We start from the raw sequence: 20,522 nt of genomic DNA on the forward strand, positions 1-20,522 counted from the left end.
CAAGAATAAATTTGATATTTTATCATATAAAAACTATTAATTACACATATAACAAACTACAACTTTTTACGCTTATAGACGATAGACGGAAGGGGTATGTTTTTTTTAAATGACAAATATACTAGCTACTAAATAACACCTAATAAACTAAAGTATTTACTGATAAGGATTGAACTTTAATCTTTACTTTAAGAAGCAAGAACCTCTACCAAGTGGGCTATCTCCAAATTGGCGGAAATGTTTTTAAATCATCACTTTTTACATATTTTTAACTATTTTCATTTTTGAAGACGAAGTTTGAGGATTTATGAGCTAATTATGACCAAATAACTGCCCATACAAGCCTTAATAGTTTAGAATATTAGTATTGTGGAGTTAATTACTTGCAATTGGTTTCTCAACATTTCAGACAACCAAATAAAGCCTAATAGTTTACACAATAACAGAACGTGAACTTTTATACCGGTCGCCCGGTGGGGCCAAAAGTTATTAAAGTATATTTAAAAACAATTCTACATTAAGAGAACAATCAGTCTATACATAAATGGAAAACTAGAAATAACAATAATAGCAAATTTTACCAACTCGGCTCAAAAACCTTGGGGTTTTAAACTCATCAGTCACAGATTGTGAATCAAACTTGTCTGCAATTTCCTTTGACTTAAATAACTAGGTTATCAGCTAGAAATTTACAAACAAAATTGCCACAATGATGACTTTTTTTATATTCGAGTGGAAGGGATGATTCGTATTTCGTACTACAAACCACATGGACGAAGTTTGTAGCATTCAACTTAGCCAAATGTAGTAGGATGAGCATATGACCCGAAAACTGGCAAAAACCTGCAACTCAGTGCAGACCCGCCCGAACCAACCCACCCGAAAGAGTAACGGGCCGGCGGGTTTAACTTTGTTGCTCCGCTGGGCTTACTTCTCAGCCCCCCTTCCTTTTTCAGACCAGGCTTACATGTGCATATGTGATGTAATATTGAAATTTCAAACTGCTGAAACAGAAAAAATCAAGTTTAGAGTTTAAAACAACTCTAAGCTCTTAAATTTTTTATGTAATTGTACAGCTCTTCCCTCTTGTTTCTCGTAACCACTGAGCACCAAATTCCACGAGTAGAACAAAAACGCTTAAAAGAAGCAAAGCCTTACATCTAAAAATATTCACAAGGACCCATTCAAACATCGCCTCATCTCATGTACACTAAGGTACAAAAAGATTACAAAATTGCATAGAAAAGCTAAACAGAGTCTCTACAGGGTTAGATACATGTACGCATTTTGGGTAGATTTATGCCTGAACATTAGCTTTGTTTCCAGCAAGGATAAGAGAAATCTCGAGCCCACGACTGAATGCTTGATTAAAGAGGAGTCGAGACTGGAACGTGGAAACAAATGGGAACCATGATAACATCGCTATAGGTGCAAAAATGATCATACCCATTCCAGCATCATACATTCTTGCAAATTCTCTTACTGAATCCCATAATCCTAATCTCCTCACAATTCTTTTCCATGCAACCGCCAACTGTTCATTGTCATCATGAAGGGTTATTTTTATCTCTAATGGGCCAGACAAGTATAAAAAATATTATCTAAAAAGAATACGGATCACAGGGACCAAAAGTCACCCAAAGTGTACATTCCAAGCATAGAACCTCACTAAATGACTTTGAATAAAGAATGTTTATAGCAATACAACTGTTGTAATCATATTTGACATGCTAACTAAATATATGTGGATAGAAGTGTTTTTGGGGTGAAACCCAACCCGTTTTTATCACCCTGCCCATTTTGCAATCTCTAAGAAACTCAGGCTAAAGATCATTGACAAAGTTTAGAGCAATGCATACTCTTCGTATAAGAATGATTAATTAAAGGAATGATTATGCACTCTTTGATTCCTCGCTTCTTGTAATTAAAACATTAGTAATGATTTATAACAAAAAAATTATAGCGTAGTTAGCACTAAACTTACACAAATGATGGCCCAACCCGTGGCAACAAACGCAAGGAAGCTGGCAAACAAGTCAGAAACAGATAGTCCTGTAAAGATGACAACGAGAATAAGGGCAGCAATAAGACCCAAAGCTGTAACTCCTTGCATTAATCGTATGATCAGCTGGAATCCGGACGTCTTCGAGCTAAAGGTGAAAATCTGCAAAATATGTTTATAATTTGATTCACGTGAGCCATTAACAAGATAAATAATGAAGTAAAGCCATTAAGCAAATATATAATACAACAACTAACCTTGAATATCATGACAAATGCGGCTAACACCACCCATGAGAAGCCATATAGCTAAACAAAATAAGTAATGTCAGAATAAAATATATAATAAAACACCAACCTTGAATATCATGACTACAAATTAGTTTTGTAACAAAGCATGTTCCAAGATGGTACCGCTAATGATGTATCCTTTCCCGTGAGCTCAAGCTTGTAAACTATCCCGTATTGAAATAAAAAAAACCTCAAACTCAAGATAGTTTCAAGTATCCGGCCTCTGAGTGTCTGGATGTGTGCCTGGCAAGAAAATAAGATAGATAAAGATTAAATGTTTAAAACACAAACAGGGAAGCAAGATGACGAGACACAACATCGATTTTAAACTTAAACATGCTTCTTAGGGTTACCGAACAGATGAAAGACAATAAAAGAAATAAAATTAAAAGAAATAACAATAATAACTAATTTACTTATTATATACTAGTTGTCAACTTGTAATTTAACTCACGAGATGATTCATAAGAATTTTTAAAAACATATTATATATACATTAATAATATTCTATATATAAGTGGAGAGTGAGACTCGAACCTAGGTGGAGTCCCCCAAGGTCAAAAACCTTAGCAATGGGCCACCAACCCATTGGCCACAATACACATACACACACACACACACACATTTCTTTGCAATGGTTTATCGGTGGGGTGCAGTTTATATAAACCTGGGAACATACATTTTATTTTTAGGTTGTGTAGCATTTTATTTTTGGTGTACTTAGCATCCTATTGTTAGTTTTTCTCGTAAAAACTATATTATTCACATAAAAAATTTGAGAGATATCAATCTAACAGTTAAACACTAAAATGTACCCTTAAACCTTACCCTAGGTTATTGCTTTTCATATTGACTATAACATAAAGAATACCTTAACCCGAGAAAAAAGATAGCCTCTTTCTTATCATGTTTATTTTCTAGGCAAAGTTTCTATGATCCAACAGGATAATTTGCTTTTGCTGTTAAAGCACAAAGAATGCTGCAGCACTAACAAACCTTCTTGGTTGCTCGCATCTTAGTGAAAATGTAACCTAAGAAAACTCAGTAATAAGAGAGGAAACATGTGGGCAATGGTGCGGCACAACAAATATCAGCAAGATTAAACGTCTTCTACCTTTACATACTAGCAAGTCACACATTGGGCCAGCTTTCCAATGTGAAGTGACTGAACAACTAAGATTATTACTATCAGGAATTAGTAAGTGATACTGAACACCCACTAACAGTTGTATTTCCTAAATTGCATTAAAAACCAAAAACATAATGCAACAACAAACCTGTTCTTCATCCCACCAGGATTCCCAGCTGTTGTCACCTTTGACCCCAACTCCACCTTTATAGAAAAGCCAATTAATCCAGTCATCAAAATCTTCCACCGTCCTGCTCAAATGGTAGCATAATTATAATCTGAACCTTAAATTTTGAGAACAAAAGTTCTTGGAAGTAGGACAGAGGTATTGATAAGAACATACTTTTGCCACTCGAAGCCCGACGGGTTGAATATATAGGGAGCAAACAACCACGATATGGTTAGGAACCAACTGCTCAACGTCAGCAAAATGTATGAAACAGCCCCACCTTGAGTGTAGCCATAGGCAATATAGACGATAAGAAGCAATGCAACTTCCAGGCTGTATAAAATTTTTGAAAATTTATAAGTTCACATTTCATAAAGACATAAACATTTCACAATTGCAATATATAAGAACATGGAGATAGGTATACAAATAGACTACTCACGCCTTCACAAAATGACTTCTTGAGTAGAGCCTGTAGTTATCAGCAAATTTGATATGTTGCACGACAAAACCTCTACCAGTCGCCCGGTACTGCAGAATATAGGAATGTAACTCCCATGCTCAAAAGTTTAAAAGATACTTGCACACACAAAGTAGCTTTACAAATACCTTAGCACCACCGTGTAATAATGTTCGCCCAAAATAATGAGTTCTGGTACCCAATGAGAAGGTGAAGAATACAGAGCATAGCTGAAGCTGCATCGTAATAAAACTGAAAATGGCCTGCAGTATAAACAGTAGTGAACATCATTTTCATGTTGTTGTGCTGTCATGGGAATCTCAGAAACTAAAGAAACCTGACCAGCCTTAATAGTATTCAATATGCTTGAACAAACCTTCAGTAATCCAAGTTCGAGTATAAAACCCATAATCATTGGAACAGCGGTAAATATTCCAATCTGAACCAAAAATTGAGCATTTAATACTGCATTGAACGCAGTATTACCAAGCAGCATTGACCTACGACTGATTCCCTGATCAAGTCCTGAGAAAGCCTGTAATTTAAGACACAATGATGCCTTAAAAGTCAAAGCGAATTATGCCTACAAAAAACTAAGAGGTTGTATTTGATATGATGCCTTCATACTGAATAGAATAAAGGAAACCTGGAACGACGTAGGTGAATAAAAATACCAATGTAAGGTTACATATAGTGTTTGTAGGTTACTACTCAAAAACTTAACCTTAAATCAGAGAATAGATAGCAAAGTAACTTACCAAATATGCCCTCCCGTACAAGAATATATATACGGTAAGAACTGTCATCTGCATTTAAAACAAGACTTCCATCAAAAAGAAATGTTTATAAGATGTACCCGTCAAAGATTTAAAAAATATCTTACCATCGTGCATACGTAGTAGCCAACGGTGGTGAAGTAGAAAGAAAGCATTCTAAAAAAATCAAAGAGTTGACCAACTCTATAAACGTCCCTACTTAAGACTTGCTCTCCATTTCCACCAGCAACTTTGCCTTCGAACAGGGCGATTTGGTTTAACCCAACGTCTCTCCCTTTACCCACCTACAAATAAAAATATTAGCCATCCCTTAATGGAAACCACTGTTAGAAATATTCAACAGCATTTTCCACAAACCTGAATATATTCATGGTGAGTGATGTTGCCCTGCCTCAAAGTGGAATTAAACCCTGCGTATATATCTTCACTAATATTAATAACACGTGATGCCTTACTTATTCCACCCCGAGATATATGAAATATTCGGTCAAAAACATCAGGATGTCCATAATGCATCCGCACTCTGCAATATAAACCAACCATCTAACCATCAAGATATCCTTTTTTTAAGTTTATTAGAAAACATGGGATGCAATGGTAACAATGGATTTATAATATGTATCTAATTATGATAATACGCAACAAACTCCAGATAATGGGAATATGGAAATCACTTCTACCTTTTAACACATATTTGCAACTATATGACAAAAAGTAGTCACTAATCAACTAGTGTACACAAAGCAAGCTTCAGGGTACAAATGCTAAATATTTAATAACAAGCTAATTATTCAATAACAATATGCAGATTGTAAACAGCTTACTTGAGAGGGTATGCTAAAACGCGTTGTCCCAATGTTACAAAGCTTGTCTCTTGATTGGACATAAACCACGCCAGAGAGGAGACACTGCAGCATATCAAAAGAAGCATTAAACAATATTAAAAGGAAAATAATAAATTTATGTGTTAATTATGTAAATGACGAGATGACTAAAAATAATCAGACATGCCTTCCGGTAAACACGTGTTCTCTAACACCAAGAATAGTTGGAGGGCGTAAGCCGTGATTCCCTCTGAACTCCTCAAGAAGGTTCCTCATTTTCATTGCCTCTTCAAGGTAATTGTCCTTCAACACAATTAGGAAACAATAAAGCTAGTTATGAGACATTAATCAAAGCACTGATCTGGAACCAATCATAGTTATAGTGTATGCCTGACATCAGCATTTAACATGACACCACACAATATTTATAAGAAATAAAACCAATACCTGGTTCATGTCAATTGTTTGGACTGCTTCTCCACGAGTGAAAACTATCGCATGGTTCTGATTCTCGGGCTTTCCTTCTCCAAGTTTCGGATCTCCGGGAAGTTTAATGGAATATATTTCCTAAAATGTATTATGTTGGATTTAAATTTCAGACAATAAATGATATGAAAACTAACTTATGAACTGATACATACAATTTCCAGTAAACCCGATTAACAACTTGGTCTAACTAGCAGATGAAGTCTTAGTGTTGTCACCAATCAACATAAATATTGTTCACCACTTATCATAAATAAGCTAACTATTGTTATAAACTTAGCAAGTAATATATATATATATATATATGGTTAGGTTCATTACAGAACCCTTTTTTTGTAAGAAAACTCTTGAAGTACGTGTTAGATCACATGTGATTGAATTCATTTAGATGTATAACAATTGTTCTTATGAGAACATAAAAGTTTATTAAAACATGAAAAAGTACATATAAATTTCATTATAAAGGAATTTATTTTAAAGAAATATATATATATATATATATATATATATATATATATATATATTAGCAATATACTAAAAAAAATAAGTCAATAACCATATTAAACTAAAATTTAAAAATTTTAACTTTCAATATTATATGTATGTATTAACTTAGTGTGTTTAAGTGCAAAATATTGGGGATTGTCTGTTGAGGGACTAATAATAACAAAAGATGAAGATTGGATTAGAGGGACTAAAGCTGGATATATGAAAGTGTGGGGAATTAAGATAGATTGATAATAAATATATATAGTTCACATTACGGCCTTTAAAACCTTTATTTACAACACTGTAAAAAGCTAATTTCATATGTTCACATATGATGAAGAGCTAAATTTATGCTTTAAAGATTTGTTTTGTTACCATATGAACTTATGACTTTTCAAATGTGAATCAACTTAATATATATGTGATCTAACACAAACTCTATATTCTCACGATTCTACACACACAATATAATTCCATTAGGCTATGTGAATTTGAATCTGAACAATATAATTTTCTTCAACATTTTCCATTCACAGAGGACAAACGGCAAAGTGGCTTTAATAAAAGGTGAAATGGTAAACTAACCACATAGAAGACTTTGTTTCAAGGACTTAATAATTCTATACAGTTTCATATCCATCTATGGTGCAGATAAAAGTCTATAAAAAGTAGTGAAAATAAAGGTTAGTTAAATTCTACTGTGCTGCATAAGCCATAAAGATGGTTAAATTGTCAATATGTGCATAGAAGTAAGGTGCATGAGGTAGTAAACTAGTATTGTTCCAATTAAGTTATAAGCAAACAGAACCATATCAACAGATCATCCCAAAATCAAGCCTAAGCCATTGGCCTTAATAGAGAACGATGTGTGGAAAAAATTTCTAGAAAAAGCTTCATATACCTGGTCTTTTCCTTGTATATCAGCTTTCACAAGCTTCGAATAGAACGATTTAACAATCTTTCCATCAAGTCCGGCACTCTCTTCCACATGTATGAAAGCAACTCGAAGTGCCTCATTCCTATAAATAAGAAGGGAAAAACAACATAAATAAAGCCAAAGTAATAGCAGAATACCAGCATTCGTTACCTTTGAAGCAAAAGAGCAATATCAGCAGCCTCTTTTTCTTTCCGTTGCTTTTGTTGTCCATAGATTTGACATGAAACAACGTATGTGAATTTTATATCTGCCTGAGCTCGAGCTTCACGTGACAATTCAAAGCCTTGAGGAGAAAGGGAGGCTTGAGGATTCCCAACTGTAAAATAAGTAAAACTATAACTTGAGTGGCCTTTCCTAAGCATCCTAATCATATCAGCCATAGAACCCAATAAAAAAGTACCTCCTAATGATCTGCTCTCCAAATAACTTTGAAGCATCAAAGCCCTCCTGTAATACATCATACCACGCACTGTATGCCAAAAGATGGTACACGATAATCCAATGTCAATGATCATATTATACAACATTTTCAATCAAACTTTAATTTCATTAAACAAGTATCAGAGAATCTAACCAGTCCTAGCTAGGGTCTGCCCTCGATAAGATACCCAAAACCGAAGCTCCAATGCATCAGTAGGACTATCTTGGATATCCACATCTCCAGCGTTACCACGCCCAATTCGTTCCAGAAAATTTTCCCACTCATCTAGAAAGTAAATATTGTATAAGCTACATATCACAAGAGGATGTATCCTCCAACAATATTTATATCATGAAAGTTAACTTTTTAAACAACTACCAGGAAAAATCTTCTGTAGATAAAAGATCGTTGATATTCCATCCTCATTTTCTTCCCATAAGTCATGGGAACTATAAAGTACAGTCTCACTGTAGTATGGGGTGAAGACGCTGTTCCAAAAAGACCGTAAAACATTCAGATCAGTCATCTAGACGAGCAAAGGGAATACGTTAGCTATTCAAAACCAAAATATACATACCAGAATGACATCATTTCACTAACTGGTTTTGCTTGAGGCATATGCATAAAGAGAGAATTTGTAAAGAACTCTAATCTTCTTCTTGCTTCAAGATTCTTAGGGACATTAGCAGCTGAATCCTTTACTTTTAGAAGCAGATGCAATCGCTTCACCTGCTCCTTCTGAGGTCGATTTAAATTGTGTTAAATAGAACTGGACTTATCATAATAATCAAAGAAAGTAAAGCAGCTTACAATATCAGGATCTCTAGGCCATCTGATATCAGAAAATAGGCGTCCTTCATTTCTTGCCCTTGCCACGATATTCCATGTCTCAATCTGATCACTGACAAATAATAACCTTATTAATCTCGATGTAAATAAACAGTGTAGCATTTAGTAGTTAACCAAAGTGAAATTCTTGAGTTATAAACGACAAACCTTAGATCATCAGACAAAAGATCTTGAGCAACCACCTCATATAACTCATATATAGCTTTAGCGGCCCCCTTTTTTAGTTGAGGTGTTTCGTCCATGATCTGATACAACAGTTTTTAAGATGTATTACACAATACATACATGCTCGACTATAGTTTCATATTGATACACAAGTGGGACATGTATATATGTCAATAAATACACACATCAATACACAAGAGAGGTAAGCAAAAACTTGCTGTCAAATCTTGCAGCAAGGCATGCTCCCCTTTCTGATGTAGAAGCATGTGTGCACATCTTGTGCGCGAACATGAAGTCAGCTATTTTCGCTATTCCAAAAAATGACACGATTTTATGACTATTAATTCAGACAGGAGGACGACATGATGTACCGAAGTTGAAGTGCAATAATCTAAAACAGGACATGAAGATTTTAAGTGTAAGCCTGAGCAAGGTGTTTGAGTTTTGCTGTTAAAAAAGTAGATGGAAGTTTTGGGGTGGGATTTAGTTATTATATGATCCAAGGGCTTGTAAGTGACGTTCATTCAGTCAGGTTCTGCTTATATTTAAATTAACTAATAAAGGTATTGAGACTTCTATACATAATTTATATTACCAGAAGACCAGTCAGCGCACTAAATCTTGATAACACTAGAGGAAGCTTTTTAAGATGTAAAGTCATGACAAGCGAATTTTCCATCATACTATTGTTGATCTCACGGAAAATCCTTTCAACCCTGCAAGAAAGCAAAGTTAGTTAATAAAAAGGATGAAATAAAGAAGCAACGTATTTAATACAACAAATTAAGAACGTTTAAAACATAATTGTATGGAAACGAACCAGAGCTTTCCTTCTCCGTCGACTAAAGAAAGTAGAACTTTTTCAATACTGTAGTAGCACTCCTGTACAGCATATGCCATATATTCATCCTTGATAATTCTACTCCAAAGATCTGCTTGAGTATCTTTACAGTCTATTGCTAAGTCAATCGCCAAATATATCTAACAACATAATCAAGGGTCAACATATGAAGACATGTAACAAATGAATGATCTAATAGATGTTAATTACTCCAACTTTCTAAGTAAGATTACCTTGCTGCTTAACAAAAACAATGGCCACTGAACTAGTCTAAGACTTCCAGTGTTGCTTGGCATAGAAAGCAGGTCCATTTCCCTGAAAAAGTAATAACAAATTTTGACACATTTTATACAAGTAGGCAAGAAAGAGAATGGACTCTGAAAATGAGAAACCACACTGCTGCCACTTGCCTATTACTGATGTAATCTTCTTCACGCAGACTTTTGATGATCTCATTCCAGAATGGGGAAAACTGGGCGGCATAGGTCTTGTCATTATTCTCTTCAGGACTCTGCAAATAAAATAATACATGCATAAAAAATAAGCTACGAAAATATAGTTCAAATCTGACATCAACTCGATATAGACACCTAACCTGAATTGCTTGTCCGTTGGTTGGCATCCTGGAAGAAACACAATGTCAGGCACAATATCAGAAAGAATAGTAAGATATCAATGGGAAAAAATAATTTATATTCCGCCTTGTCAATAGGGAAAATGTCTTCCATTGAAGCTAAAACTACAGACATCAAGGTGGAAGTTGTGTCAAAGGCAAAATGGTCGACAGACAACAATTTCCTTGAACGAGATAATATGCCAGAACCAAACAATTGAAAATTAGAAAAGCCAACAGCCACCTCATATGTCAATGGACAATACAAAAGCTTAAAATATCCAGGAGCAATACAACAAGGTGGGGATAAGAGTGGGACCAGGTACCATACTAATGATGCCGCCGTACAGGCCCCAAAATTAACCCAAAAACTCAAAACCGGTAAATAAGAGACTAGTAGCGAACCAGTACAGACCAGTATTTCAGTACCAAAACCGGCCTACCACCGGCTTTTCATAACTGCGGGGCACCTCAAATGGTGAGACGCACACGTTGATGTTTCTGTTGAGCTATTGAATATACATCTTGTGAAGGTTTGTCCTTATGCGCCAAAATGACTTTTTTTCCTTTTGATGAGGTGATGCATACTTATCTTAATTCTACATTAACAATTCTAGTGCATCACAAATTTGTACAAGCTATTAATGACATTGGTAATTTTTACTATTATACCTAATACTCAATCAAGGGGTGGTCCTAGTGTCCACTGAATAGATCAGCATGGTTAAGCATGTAAAACCTAATTTGCCCATAGCTATGCAGCTATGCTTAATGCATGTGATTTGTCTAGTCTGATAATTTTTGACTGGCAAACCTTAAAGTTTTTGTTTGGGGTTTTGAAAGATATGGAAGTTGAACGTATATGATCTAGAGGTTGAAGTGTTAGGGAGAAAGTAAAGAAGAACATCACACACATTGAGTCTAGCTATAGTTGCCTAACGCGTTGTGGGTGTGTTCTTTCCCTTTCAGTATTCTCCAACGCGCCGCACGTCTATATGGTACGGCACATCGAGTGTTTCAGAAATTCTTTAGGTTTTGGGGGGGAATTTTTGAGTACCAGTACTGATCCCAGAAATAAATCAAAGTGTGGTACCGGTCCCAGTACCATTTATGTTTTTGGGACTAATTTCAATACCGGTACACGGTACTCTGGGCCATATGCTCATTCCAACAACAAGATAATCATGCACTGATTTTGTTAACTTTGAAGCTGTTAAATTTAGTGTATAATATTAAGAGAAAGACTATGGTATACATGGCAAATAGGCACTGACCTCTTTGCTTGTGAAGATACAAGTTGCTTAACAAAGGCCTCTGGGAAGCTTTCAAACCGTTTATGTACCATCTCAATTGAACGAATCTACACAGAAGAAAACGTGTGGTATTTATCATCAACAAACTTGACCTTTTTGGAAGTAGATAGACTTGTACTCGCAAAAACTTTTAATTAGGAGAACCCAAAGAGAAAGAAAATCCCAGAGATAGATTATTCATACCTCGCCTAATCGCCCACGTGCACCCATTACACCACCAACGATTGCGGATAGAAGAGTGTAAAAGATATGAATGTCCATGATATAAATCTGAACATTCAAGAATAATGACAGTATCACTCAATTAGTGTGACCAAACAAGATAATAGAACTCAAGTTTAGTTAAATATGAAAATTTCTAACAAAAATAAACATTTATTGAAAGCTAGCAGGATGTTGGGAAAGAGAAGATCACTCACAGCCACTATAGGAGCCCATATACTAACTAAAGTTAGAACATTATTATTGTCTGCCAAACGCCAAAAAATAGAAACAAGGTAAATACGGGAAATTAATTGTTCAAGAAGTAATGTTCTAAGAAGAAAATTACAGAGATAACTCAACACTTACTCTTTGAGACAAAATCATGCCAGGAATATTGCAGTGAGGGAAGATCCTTGATAATGTTGGTGGGATCAACTAATGGTTTAATCTAGAAAATTGAAATCAGACATCAAAGTGATGGGAATGTACCTTAACACTACTTAATGGACGATATAGAATGACACTACTCATATACAGACTGCCAAATTTTGACATAATGCCCCACAACTTGCCTGTAAAAAATAGGCGAAAGTGAACTTGCAAGCAAAGATCACCAGCCAGTAGAGCACATATCTGCAAACATTGAGCAAAATCGTTATGTAGTTAAGAACCGAGCAATCTTTTTAACTTTGAATGTACCTGAAGCTATCAAAAGATGGAAAACAATGTAATCAAACCTTAGGTAATCCATTGGTCTCTCGTAAAGACCACGTCCAACAAAATACCGCTCCTATATGACACAAAAATTCATAAAGCTGAAGATTTATAGGTATACCAGAAACCGAAGTTACATGACAAGAAAGATACCTCATAAATCCATTTAAAAAATTGAAAGAACGGTTGATCGGACATTTCAGACAAAGAATGACAGGCTGGGATTTTTAGTAATAATGCGAAAATTACGCGGATAGCAGCATATATACCCACCACAAGCAAATATATTCGAAAATACATAGAACTTGAGGTATTGTCTTTTCTTTCCTCCATAAGTTTTCTGCGCAAAGAATATGGTCAACAGCAAAAACACATAGAATGGTATTAGAGACAGATAATTACAGACTTACACATATACATAGGTTATAAAAACTGAGCTCAAGGCACCCCAGAAGAGCCTAATAATCAGCCTTGAGATAGCCATCCCTCTTGCTGTGCTGTAAGCCCCAAACATTAAGAGTACATCCAGTGAGCCTACACCAATAGCAAGAATATATAAGAATAGTGGCAAAAACGGAACTAGTGAGATAACAGAGTCGCAAAATAAACTACTGCTCACATTCTATAAATTCCAAGATAGCATAGGTTGGACCAATGCTTAGCAGTGTTTTGAAAGTATCAAGGTTTAACTTGCCATCATTGAATGCTATGATTGTCAATCCCTGAAAAAGTATGAAAAGGATTACTAATCATTATCGAACTTCATGTAAGAAAGATGGTTATGGATAATAAAGTGTACCTGGAACATGACAATTAAAAATATCCACATACGATGAAAACTACGATACAAGTGGAGAAACGTTCGATGCTCAACGAAAGTGCTTTTCCCAGTCTGATTTAACGAGAGGGAATTAGAAGGATGACCACATAAAACCAGATCACGATATAAAGACTAGATGGATGGCTGACTACAAACAAAAGGCAATGACCAACCCTTTTTGTATTTTTGGGCAAACGAAGAAATGGTGACTCCTCCCTCATAGGCCAGCTCAGCTCGAAGCAGGCAGGTGACCTGAAATTATATAAAGTATAAGCTCCAAACATATACTAAACTACTAAAGTAAGAGTAACATTTCACAAAACCTACCAGAAATATTCATTGAAATCATCATAATTGCGCCATGCCGAGTGGGCAGCTTTCCCATTATTGTTTCTTTCAGCTTCCTGTCGAAACAATATATACATCCAAAATCAGTGATAGCATAAAATGACAAAAAGCAGCAGACACGATAAATTGGATTTTTAATCTGATATGATATGGAGGAAACAGCGAAAACTATATCCACAGTAAATACCAAGAAACCATGCATCAGTTTGCTCTATGGAACATACAATTAAGTGATAGCTGTTAGCTCGTGACTCAAGTGTCAACTCGTTTTGTGAAGTTTTCAATCGTGACTCATATCATGAGTGATAGAAATAGAAATTATATAGCTATAATACATAATGTATGTGTAAAAACATACATATAGATAATCTTATCACATTTATTAACAATGTCGACTTTTCTTACTAATTTTCATACTTTTTCTTTTTACAGACTAAGCGTTTATTTATTAGTAAATAATTTCTTATATTAAAGAGCATTTATGGCAAACCTAATATTACCCTATTACTATTAGGAAAATGTTATATACAGCCCTAAGGGTTGTAGTTAATGTGCATAAAAAACTTGTACCTTCCATAAAAAAAATTGTAGTTAATATTATCATGCTTTTATAAATGAAGAAAATAGTTATGATGCACCAAGTTCCCGGGCCCACCAGATTTCCATATATTTTAATTTTTAAAAAAATAGATACATAATATATTGACTGTTGTTCCTTAGCCATCTACCCACCCAATTTCTCGTCTCTTCCCAGTAGAAGTATTTCCCACAAGAAATCACACTAAACACATCATCTCTTTCATCAAGTACAGCAACATGAAAGCATGTTTGCTCTCATTTACTTCTTCTTCTCTTCATCCATGAAAGCATAAATAATTAGATCCCAGATTTCAGATCCAACTTATTCTACAACTTATTGAAGTTTGTGTGAAAAAACTTAGTAAGATCCAACTTATTCTATAACTTACTGAAGTCTGTGTGAAAAAACTTAGTACACACACAAACAAATCCCATCTGAGAAGAGAGAGCGCTGCCGAAGACCTCCAAATAGACACCGGAATCTATTAACACTAGACAAAAGAGGGTTTTTTGTGACTCGTCCGATTCCCGATACGAAACAATACAGACTGAGTCACAACATGATTTGTGCAAGACAACCTGAGTAAAAAGCTGATCCGAGTCCATGTCTGAGTCATATTTTCACTACGTTTTGACTCAACTCGTACAAGTCTAATAACTATGAGTGGGTGCCATAAGCTATTAGTCAATTAATTCCAAACCAGTGTACTTAAGGATTTTTTTAGTAACAGATATAAAGATATTCACCGACCTTTGACAGTGTGTTGTATATTGGTTGAATGACTTTTGTCAAAAATGACACTGAACCAGATTCATCAATACAACTAGCAGCAGGGCTGGCTTCTCCATGATCTAAAGTTGCATCTAACTCCCTGGCCATCTAAATTTTACAGGTATTCATTAATTTACATAATATTCACTAAAAAAGATTAAAATAAGTATGAAGGATGTACTGACTTAGAAACTGATCAACCAACAGAGACAAGAGGCTTACATGGTGGAATATGTAACAAATACATTCTGGAAGAAACCGCACATTTGCAGCTTCACCCCAGATTAAAAAGTATAATGAAACCAAGAAAAGCTTCCTGTCCTTATTAATGGCTTGTATACTGTTGAAATCAATTTTCCATTAAAATTAGCAACGTATGTGAACATAATACAAAAGGTGACAGCAGTGCATATAAACTCACCTATTCCAGACAACACGTTTACGCAGATACTTGCACCATTTGATATAATTATCCAGCACCTTCAGAAAAACTTCTGTGACAGCTCTCTCATCTATTTTCTAAGAATGGTATGAATGACACATCAGCACCATTCCAATAATGGTGTACAAGCTAATTGAATTTGAATGAAAAAACCTTGACAAAATACTTGAGAAAAACTTAGAGAAATGTTCAGACACATAAACAAGGCCACTCACTGGATCAGCTTCAACAGGTATGCCAAGTCGAGATTGTGCATTTGCTAGAGATAGAACAACATTCTCACGCTGATTCCTGATGTTGTCTTTCTGCACGTAAATTGTCACAATTATTATTAAAAACTAGAGCCACAAAATATAGGCAGAAAGCAATTGACTAAGCAGCAAAGAAAGCAAAAGACGGGTCACAATATTTATTAGCATACAGCCAACATAAATTACGCACCAAAAAAAATATGAAAGAACCCAAACCTGAAAACCAAACACAAATTCCAGTAAATCAAACATGTCTAAGCTACGTTGTGCAGGAACCTCAAAATCAGCTGGAAGCCTGGGAAATTGCTCGTTATATCTAAGTGCTGATACTGCACCTCTAACCTGCAAAACAAATTAAGACATGAAGCCTGTCACAGGAAGACGAATCACAAAAATACTGTGTATTGCTATGTAAAACGATATGTAAAACAAAATTAGAACCAAGGTTGTCATATGCTCACTTCTGGATAGAACCCAATCGCATTTGTCAGAGATGGTGCTTCTAGAGGAACGATGTTGTAAGGTATTAAATCCTCAGACAATCCTTTGTCTACTTTCTTCAACCTTTTTACCTAAGATAGACACATAAAATACACAAGTAAATCAAAAAGTATAAGATAACACATACTTAACCAATCAATAGATATAACGATTCTTGACATCTGTCAGCTTCAATGAATTCATAGTGATAATCAAGATTCCATGAAGCTGTTACTCTTATAGACAAGTATGTTACACCCTTACGCTCATCTATGAGTATTAAGGTGCTTGAAGAAGGTAAAAAGAGCATATAGAGGTCAAATTGTCAAACACAGAAAATTATAAAAATTATCAGGGTCAATTGTGTAGAAAAATTTAGAAGCACAAGGGTATTGATATGCAGGAGAGAGAGAGAGAGAGAGAACATATACCTCTTCTATAATTAATCTTCCAACTCCATCGGGAGGAATGTCTTTGCTAAGAGCCTCCATTACCTCCACAAGGGCTCTCAGTGTGGTAAGTACCTTTTTAGTTTCTTCAGATCTCAACCCCAAGCTGAAAACCATATTAGAAGTTCTACTAAGACTTTCATTTTAAGAATTGAAACTATTTATATTACCAACAGAATAATGAACGGAAGTCGAAAGCATACCCTCCCATATCCGCACTGAAAGTTCCAGAATCCAGCATTTTCTGTTTTTCTCTTTGGATTTCATCAACTCTGTGTACTCGCTTGTAACGCTGATAAAAATCCCACAGGTATTGAGCATCACGGTTACGGTCTATTCTCCCTCCATCCTTTTTAGCTAGTTTTTGCTGAGACAAACTCAAAATTAATCTATTAGAGACATTTACTATAACAAGTCTGAAGAATACAAACCATGAATCAGAAGCTAATAAATATTGAACGATAAACATAGTTTTTGGCCATATAATTAGAATAAAGATACTACAGTATAACAATAGACACACACATACAAGAAAATTCAAATAATTGATATACCTTGATCACAGACATTAAACCAGTCTTGAACTGAAGAACTCCTCTTCCTTCACTATTGGGGTCCAGATTTTGAGCCATGGAATATGCCTGCTCACACACTAAGATTTGAACGTGTGTTGTTTTACAGTCAGATATTAATAATGAGGTACAGACACCAATATCTTTAAACCAAAAAAAAAAAGGAACCGGGGCCACATTCTGTCATGTCAATTCATATCAAACAAAGGTAAAATCTCAGGAATTTGAAAAATTACGTTTGTGGACTGTGAACATGTTAAAGAAGCAGATAACTCATCAATTAACTTCACCCCATCTATTCATAACACAGAACACTAACTACTGCATTGAAGATACTATATGTTCCGTACTTCCTTTCACAAACAACATCCATAAGATGTAACCTTAGTACCTTACAATATTCCAAAACCATGTATATGATCATTTAGCATTTCTAATAACACAATACCAACCTTTATAATATTTGTTTCTCAAAACCTTCTCTCTGCAACAACAACCTAATAATCACTCTTGTAAAAATCACTGATTGTTAAATGAGTTATTTATGATATCAGCAACATCAATACTATTATATCAACTTTTAACACTCCCCCATTTCAAGATATAAGGGGTTTATGATATCATCAAGATCATAAACCCCTTATATCTTTAAACTAAATGCATAATCTCTTAAATCAACACTTCAATGTTCTTGAAATTCAAAGTTGCACTAACCATCTATTCATCTACATATTTAACTATCCTCTTGTTGAATACAGAATACCTAAGAAGAAGAAAAAAAACTATCTGAACTCCTAGTTTCCAATCATATCAATACCTAACAAGAATTACATTAGCAGCAAAATCCACATAACTTAAGTCTATATAAATACACTTTACTCATATATCTATTTATAGACGTAACTATATTTACCAACTACAAACCTAAAACCTAACAGAATTACACAGGCATCAAAATCTACATTTAAATAAATACATATACATACATACATACATACATACATACATACATACATACATACATACATACATACATACATATAGAGGAAGGAAAGTGAATATACATATGCATAAACATAAAACCAAACAGAATTCCGTTGACATCAAAATCCACAAAATTAAGTCTATAAAAAATATTACAATGAATAGATACATATATATATATAGTGTGTGTGTGTGTGTAGATTGGAAGTGATAGAAGTAACAACTTACAAATCCTAGCAACATGAGCATCTTCAGCTTGAATCTCATCAGCAGCTTGTAAGATGGCATTAATATTGGTCGTCCGTTGCAACGAATCAGGAACAGCACTGGCAAGTCCACCAGCAACTCTCTCATGACTTTGTCCGGTTAAACGGAGCTGTTCTCGCCGGAGCGTCGCTCTCACTAACCTATCCCAGTTATCATTCACTCTCGGCATGTTCTTAAAACCCTAATTTCACCACCGCTAATTACACTACTAGATCTGAATTATTACTGTTATTTATTATTATTGATATATATAAATTTATAATATATTTCAGAAGACAATTCAATTCAAATCAACGAAGAAAAGAATAAGGTTACGCGTATTTCTTGTGTTGTTTAAGACTTAACAAAGACTAGTTCTTCTCGGATCAGTGTGGATGGATGAATATTTGAGCTGAGCCGTTGTGGTGATTGTGTGTGGGGTGGACTAGGGTAACTAGGGTGGGGTGTCTTTATATGGGTCGTTTGATGGGTGGGAAGATGGGATCGTGCGGCGTGGATTGTGATTGTGCAATGGGTTTATGAGTTTGGGAATGTAGGTGATTGATACTAGACACGTTAGGGTGCCCGCTCTTTGGGGTTTAAAAGTAGCGTGGCTCATGAATTTTTGCTTTATGAAAACTTTTGTAAGGTGGGAGGATTTTACATTAAAAAAAACTAATACATTACTTGGGCAATATGGTTGTTTTTGTGGAAGTAACAGTGTGGTAGTGAAGGACTGTTGTTGGTGATAGTGGTGGTGTCTTCATTGGACCCATTCCATCAGTAACTTGCATCGGCTATATATATTAGCTATATTGGCTGATTCTTTTGAACGTTGGAAACGTACTACGTGTTTTTTTTTGTAGTGCCAATATTGTCATTCCAACATAAACCTAAATTTTTAATTGTCGAGGATAGTGTTATCGTTTTCTTGGCTTGTATTGACGAAATAGATGTCGGAAACGACTTACCGATGCTCCTAACGTACTACACCCTTATTCCGGCGACATCTGAAATCCCTTTTGGCGGTTTCTTTTCATCGTCGGTTATGGTTGTTCACTTTTACGATGACCCTTTTTGGGGGGTTTCTGTTTATTCATGTTGTTGCTTTTATGGTAACCTCTTTTTGGGGGTTCTATTTATTGTTGTTGTTGCATGCTTTCAGGCGACCCTTTTTGGGTTTTATGGTTACTGTTGCTTACGTTTTCTGGCGACCCCTTTTTAGGGTTTCTGGTTACTTTTGTTTTGGTTTTCCAGTGACCCGTTTTTGGGGTTTATGGTTAGTGTTGTTTCGGTTTTCTGGTGAGCCCTTTTTGGTTTTTCTGATCAACTGCTTCTACTTATGCTTATGATCATGCTTATATATATATATATAGGGGTTGGGTATTGTAAAACAAGTATTAAAGTAAAACAAATAAGACAAGATCTTGACCCTTATATCATTGTTAAATTTATGCATGAAGATTCACGAAGCAATTGATGTACGATGATTTTCATGATGCACAGTGATTATCACTGAAGAAAAACATATTGTTTTATTTGTTTTACTTTAATAGTTGTTTTATTTTACCTAAAACCTATATATATATATATATATATATTATATATGTGTTAATATTGTCGTTAATTGCATGTTTCTGATTATCTTGGTAGTGTTGACTTTGGGGTAGCGTTGCCGATTTTTTTTCCCATGGTAGTGTTGTCGTCTTTTGTTCATTTAAAGCAATATGTGGTTGGAAAAGTAGTATTATGTCGGATATGATATAGTTGAACAATTAGGTTGTCGGTGTTACGTTAAATAGGCAATGATACAAAATGTTCGTACATATGGGATTCAGATGATCCGAAGCGTATCTTGGCGGGGTAAACTTTCGGGTTGGCAGCCATGACGTCTTCA

General features: G+C 35.1%; 1 protein-coding gene across 2 annotated transcripts; it reads right to left on the reverse strand.

Annotated features, from left to right (window-relative positions):
• Positions 1–1,008: 1,008 nt before the first annotated feature.
• LOC122587226 (callose synthase 10) lies at positions 1,009–18,992 on the reverse strand. Of its 2 annotated transcripts, XM_043759337.1 has the most exons (50): positions 18,608–18,992; positions 17,378–17,475; positions 17,027–17,190; positions 16,806–16,929; positions 16,356–16,466; positions 16,111–16,236; positions 15,859–15,948; positions 15,623–15,720; positions 15,424–15,541; positions 15,181–15,309; positions 13,830–13,906; positions 13,676–13,754; positions 13,482–13,574; positions 13,302–13,404; positions 13,093–13,216; positions 12,836–13,022; positions 12,706–12,758; positions 12,541–12,601; positions 12,335–12,416; positions 12,184–12,233; positions 11,948–12,034; positions 11,726–11,811; positions 10,434–10,461; positions 10,249–10,349; positions 10,072–10,153; positions 9,818–9,978; positions 9,593–9,713; positions 8,980–9,077; positions 8,794–8,884; positions 8,561–8,721; positions 8,362–8,471; positions 8,137–8,268; positions 7,963–8,031; positions 7,713–7,878; positions 7,527–7,644; positions 6,098–6,217; positions 5,838–5,953; positions 5,651–5,734; positions 5,184–5,349; positions 4,934–5,110; positions 4,809–4,856; positions 4,427–4,585; positions 4,200–4,313; positions 4,033–4,121; positions 3,765–3,923; positions 3,570–3,672; positions 2,416–2,535; positions 2,260–2,310; positions 1,985–2,164; positions 1,009–1,534 (listed from the first exon to the last, which is right to left on the reverse strand). In XM_043759337.1, exons 1-50 carry the CDS (start codon positions 18,813–18,815, stop codon positions 1,298–1,300), a joined length of 5,709 nt encoding a protein of 1,902 aa, XP_043615272.1. In that variant the 5' UTR covers positions 18,816–18,992; the 3' UTR covers positions 1,009–1,297. The 2 variants fall into 2 exon arrangements, with proteins under 2 accessions (XP_043615272.1, XP_043615271.1); XM_043759336.1 differs by having other exon boundaries at positions 7,713–8,031.
• Between the last annotated feature and the right edge of the window lie 1,530 nt (positions 18,993–20,522).

The sequence above is a fragment of the Erigeron canadensis genome, chromosome 2 (genome assembly GCF_010389155.1).
Source record: "Erigeron canadensis isolate Cc75 chromosome 2, C_canadensis_v1, whole genome shotgun sequence".
In the NCBI taxonomy this organism is placed as follows: domain Eukaryota; kingdom Viridiplantae; phylum Streptophyta; class Magnoliopsida; order Asterales; family Asteraceae; genus Erigeron; species Erigeron canadensis.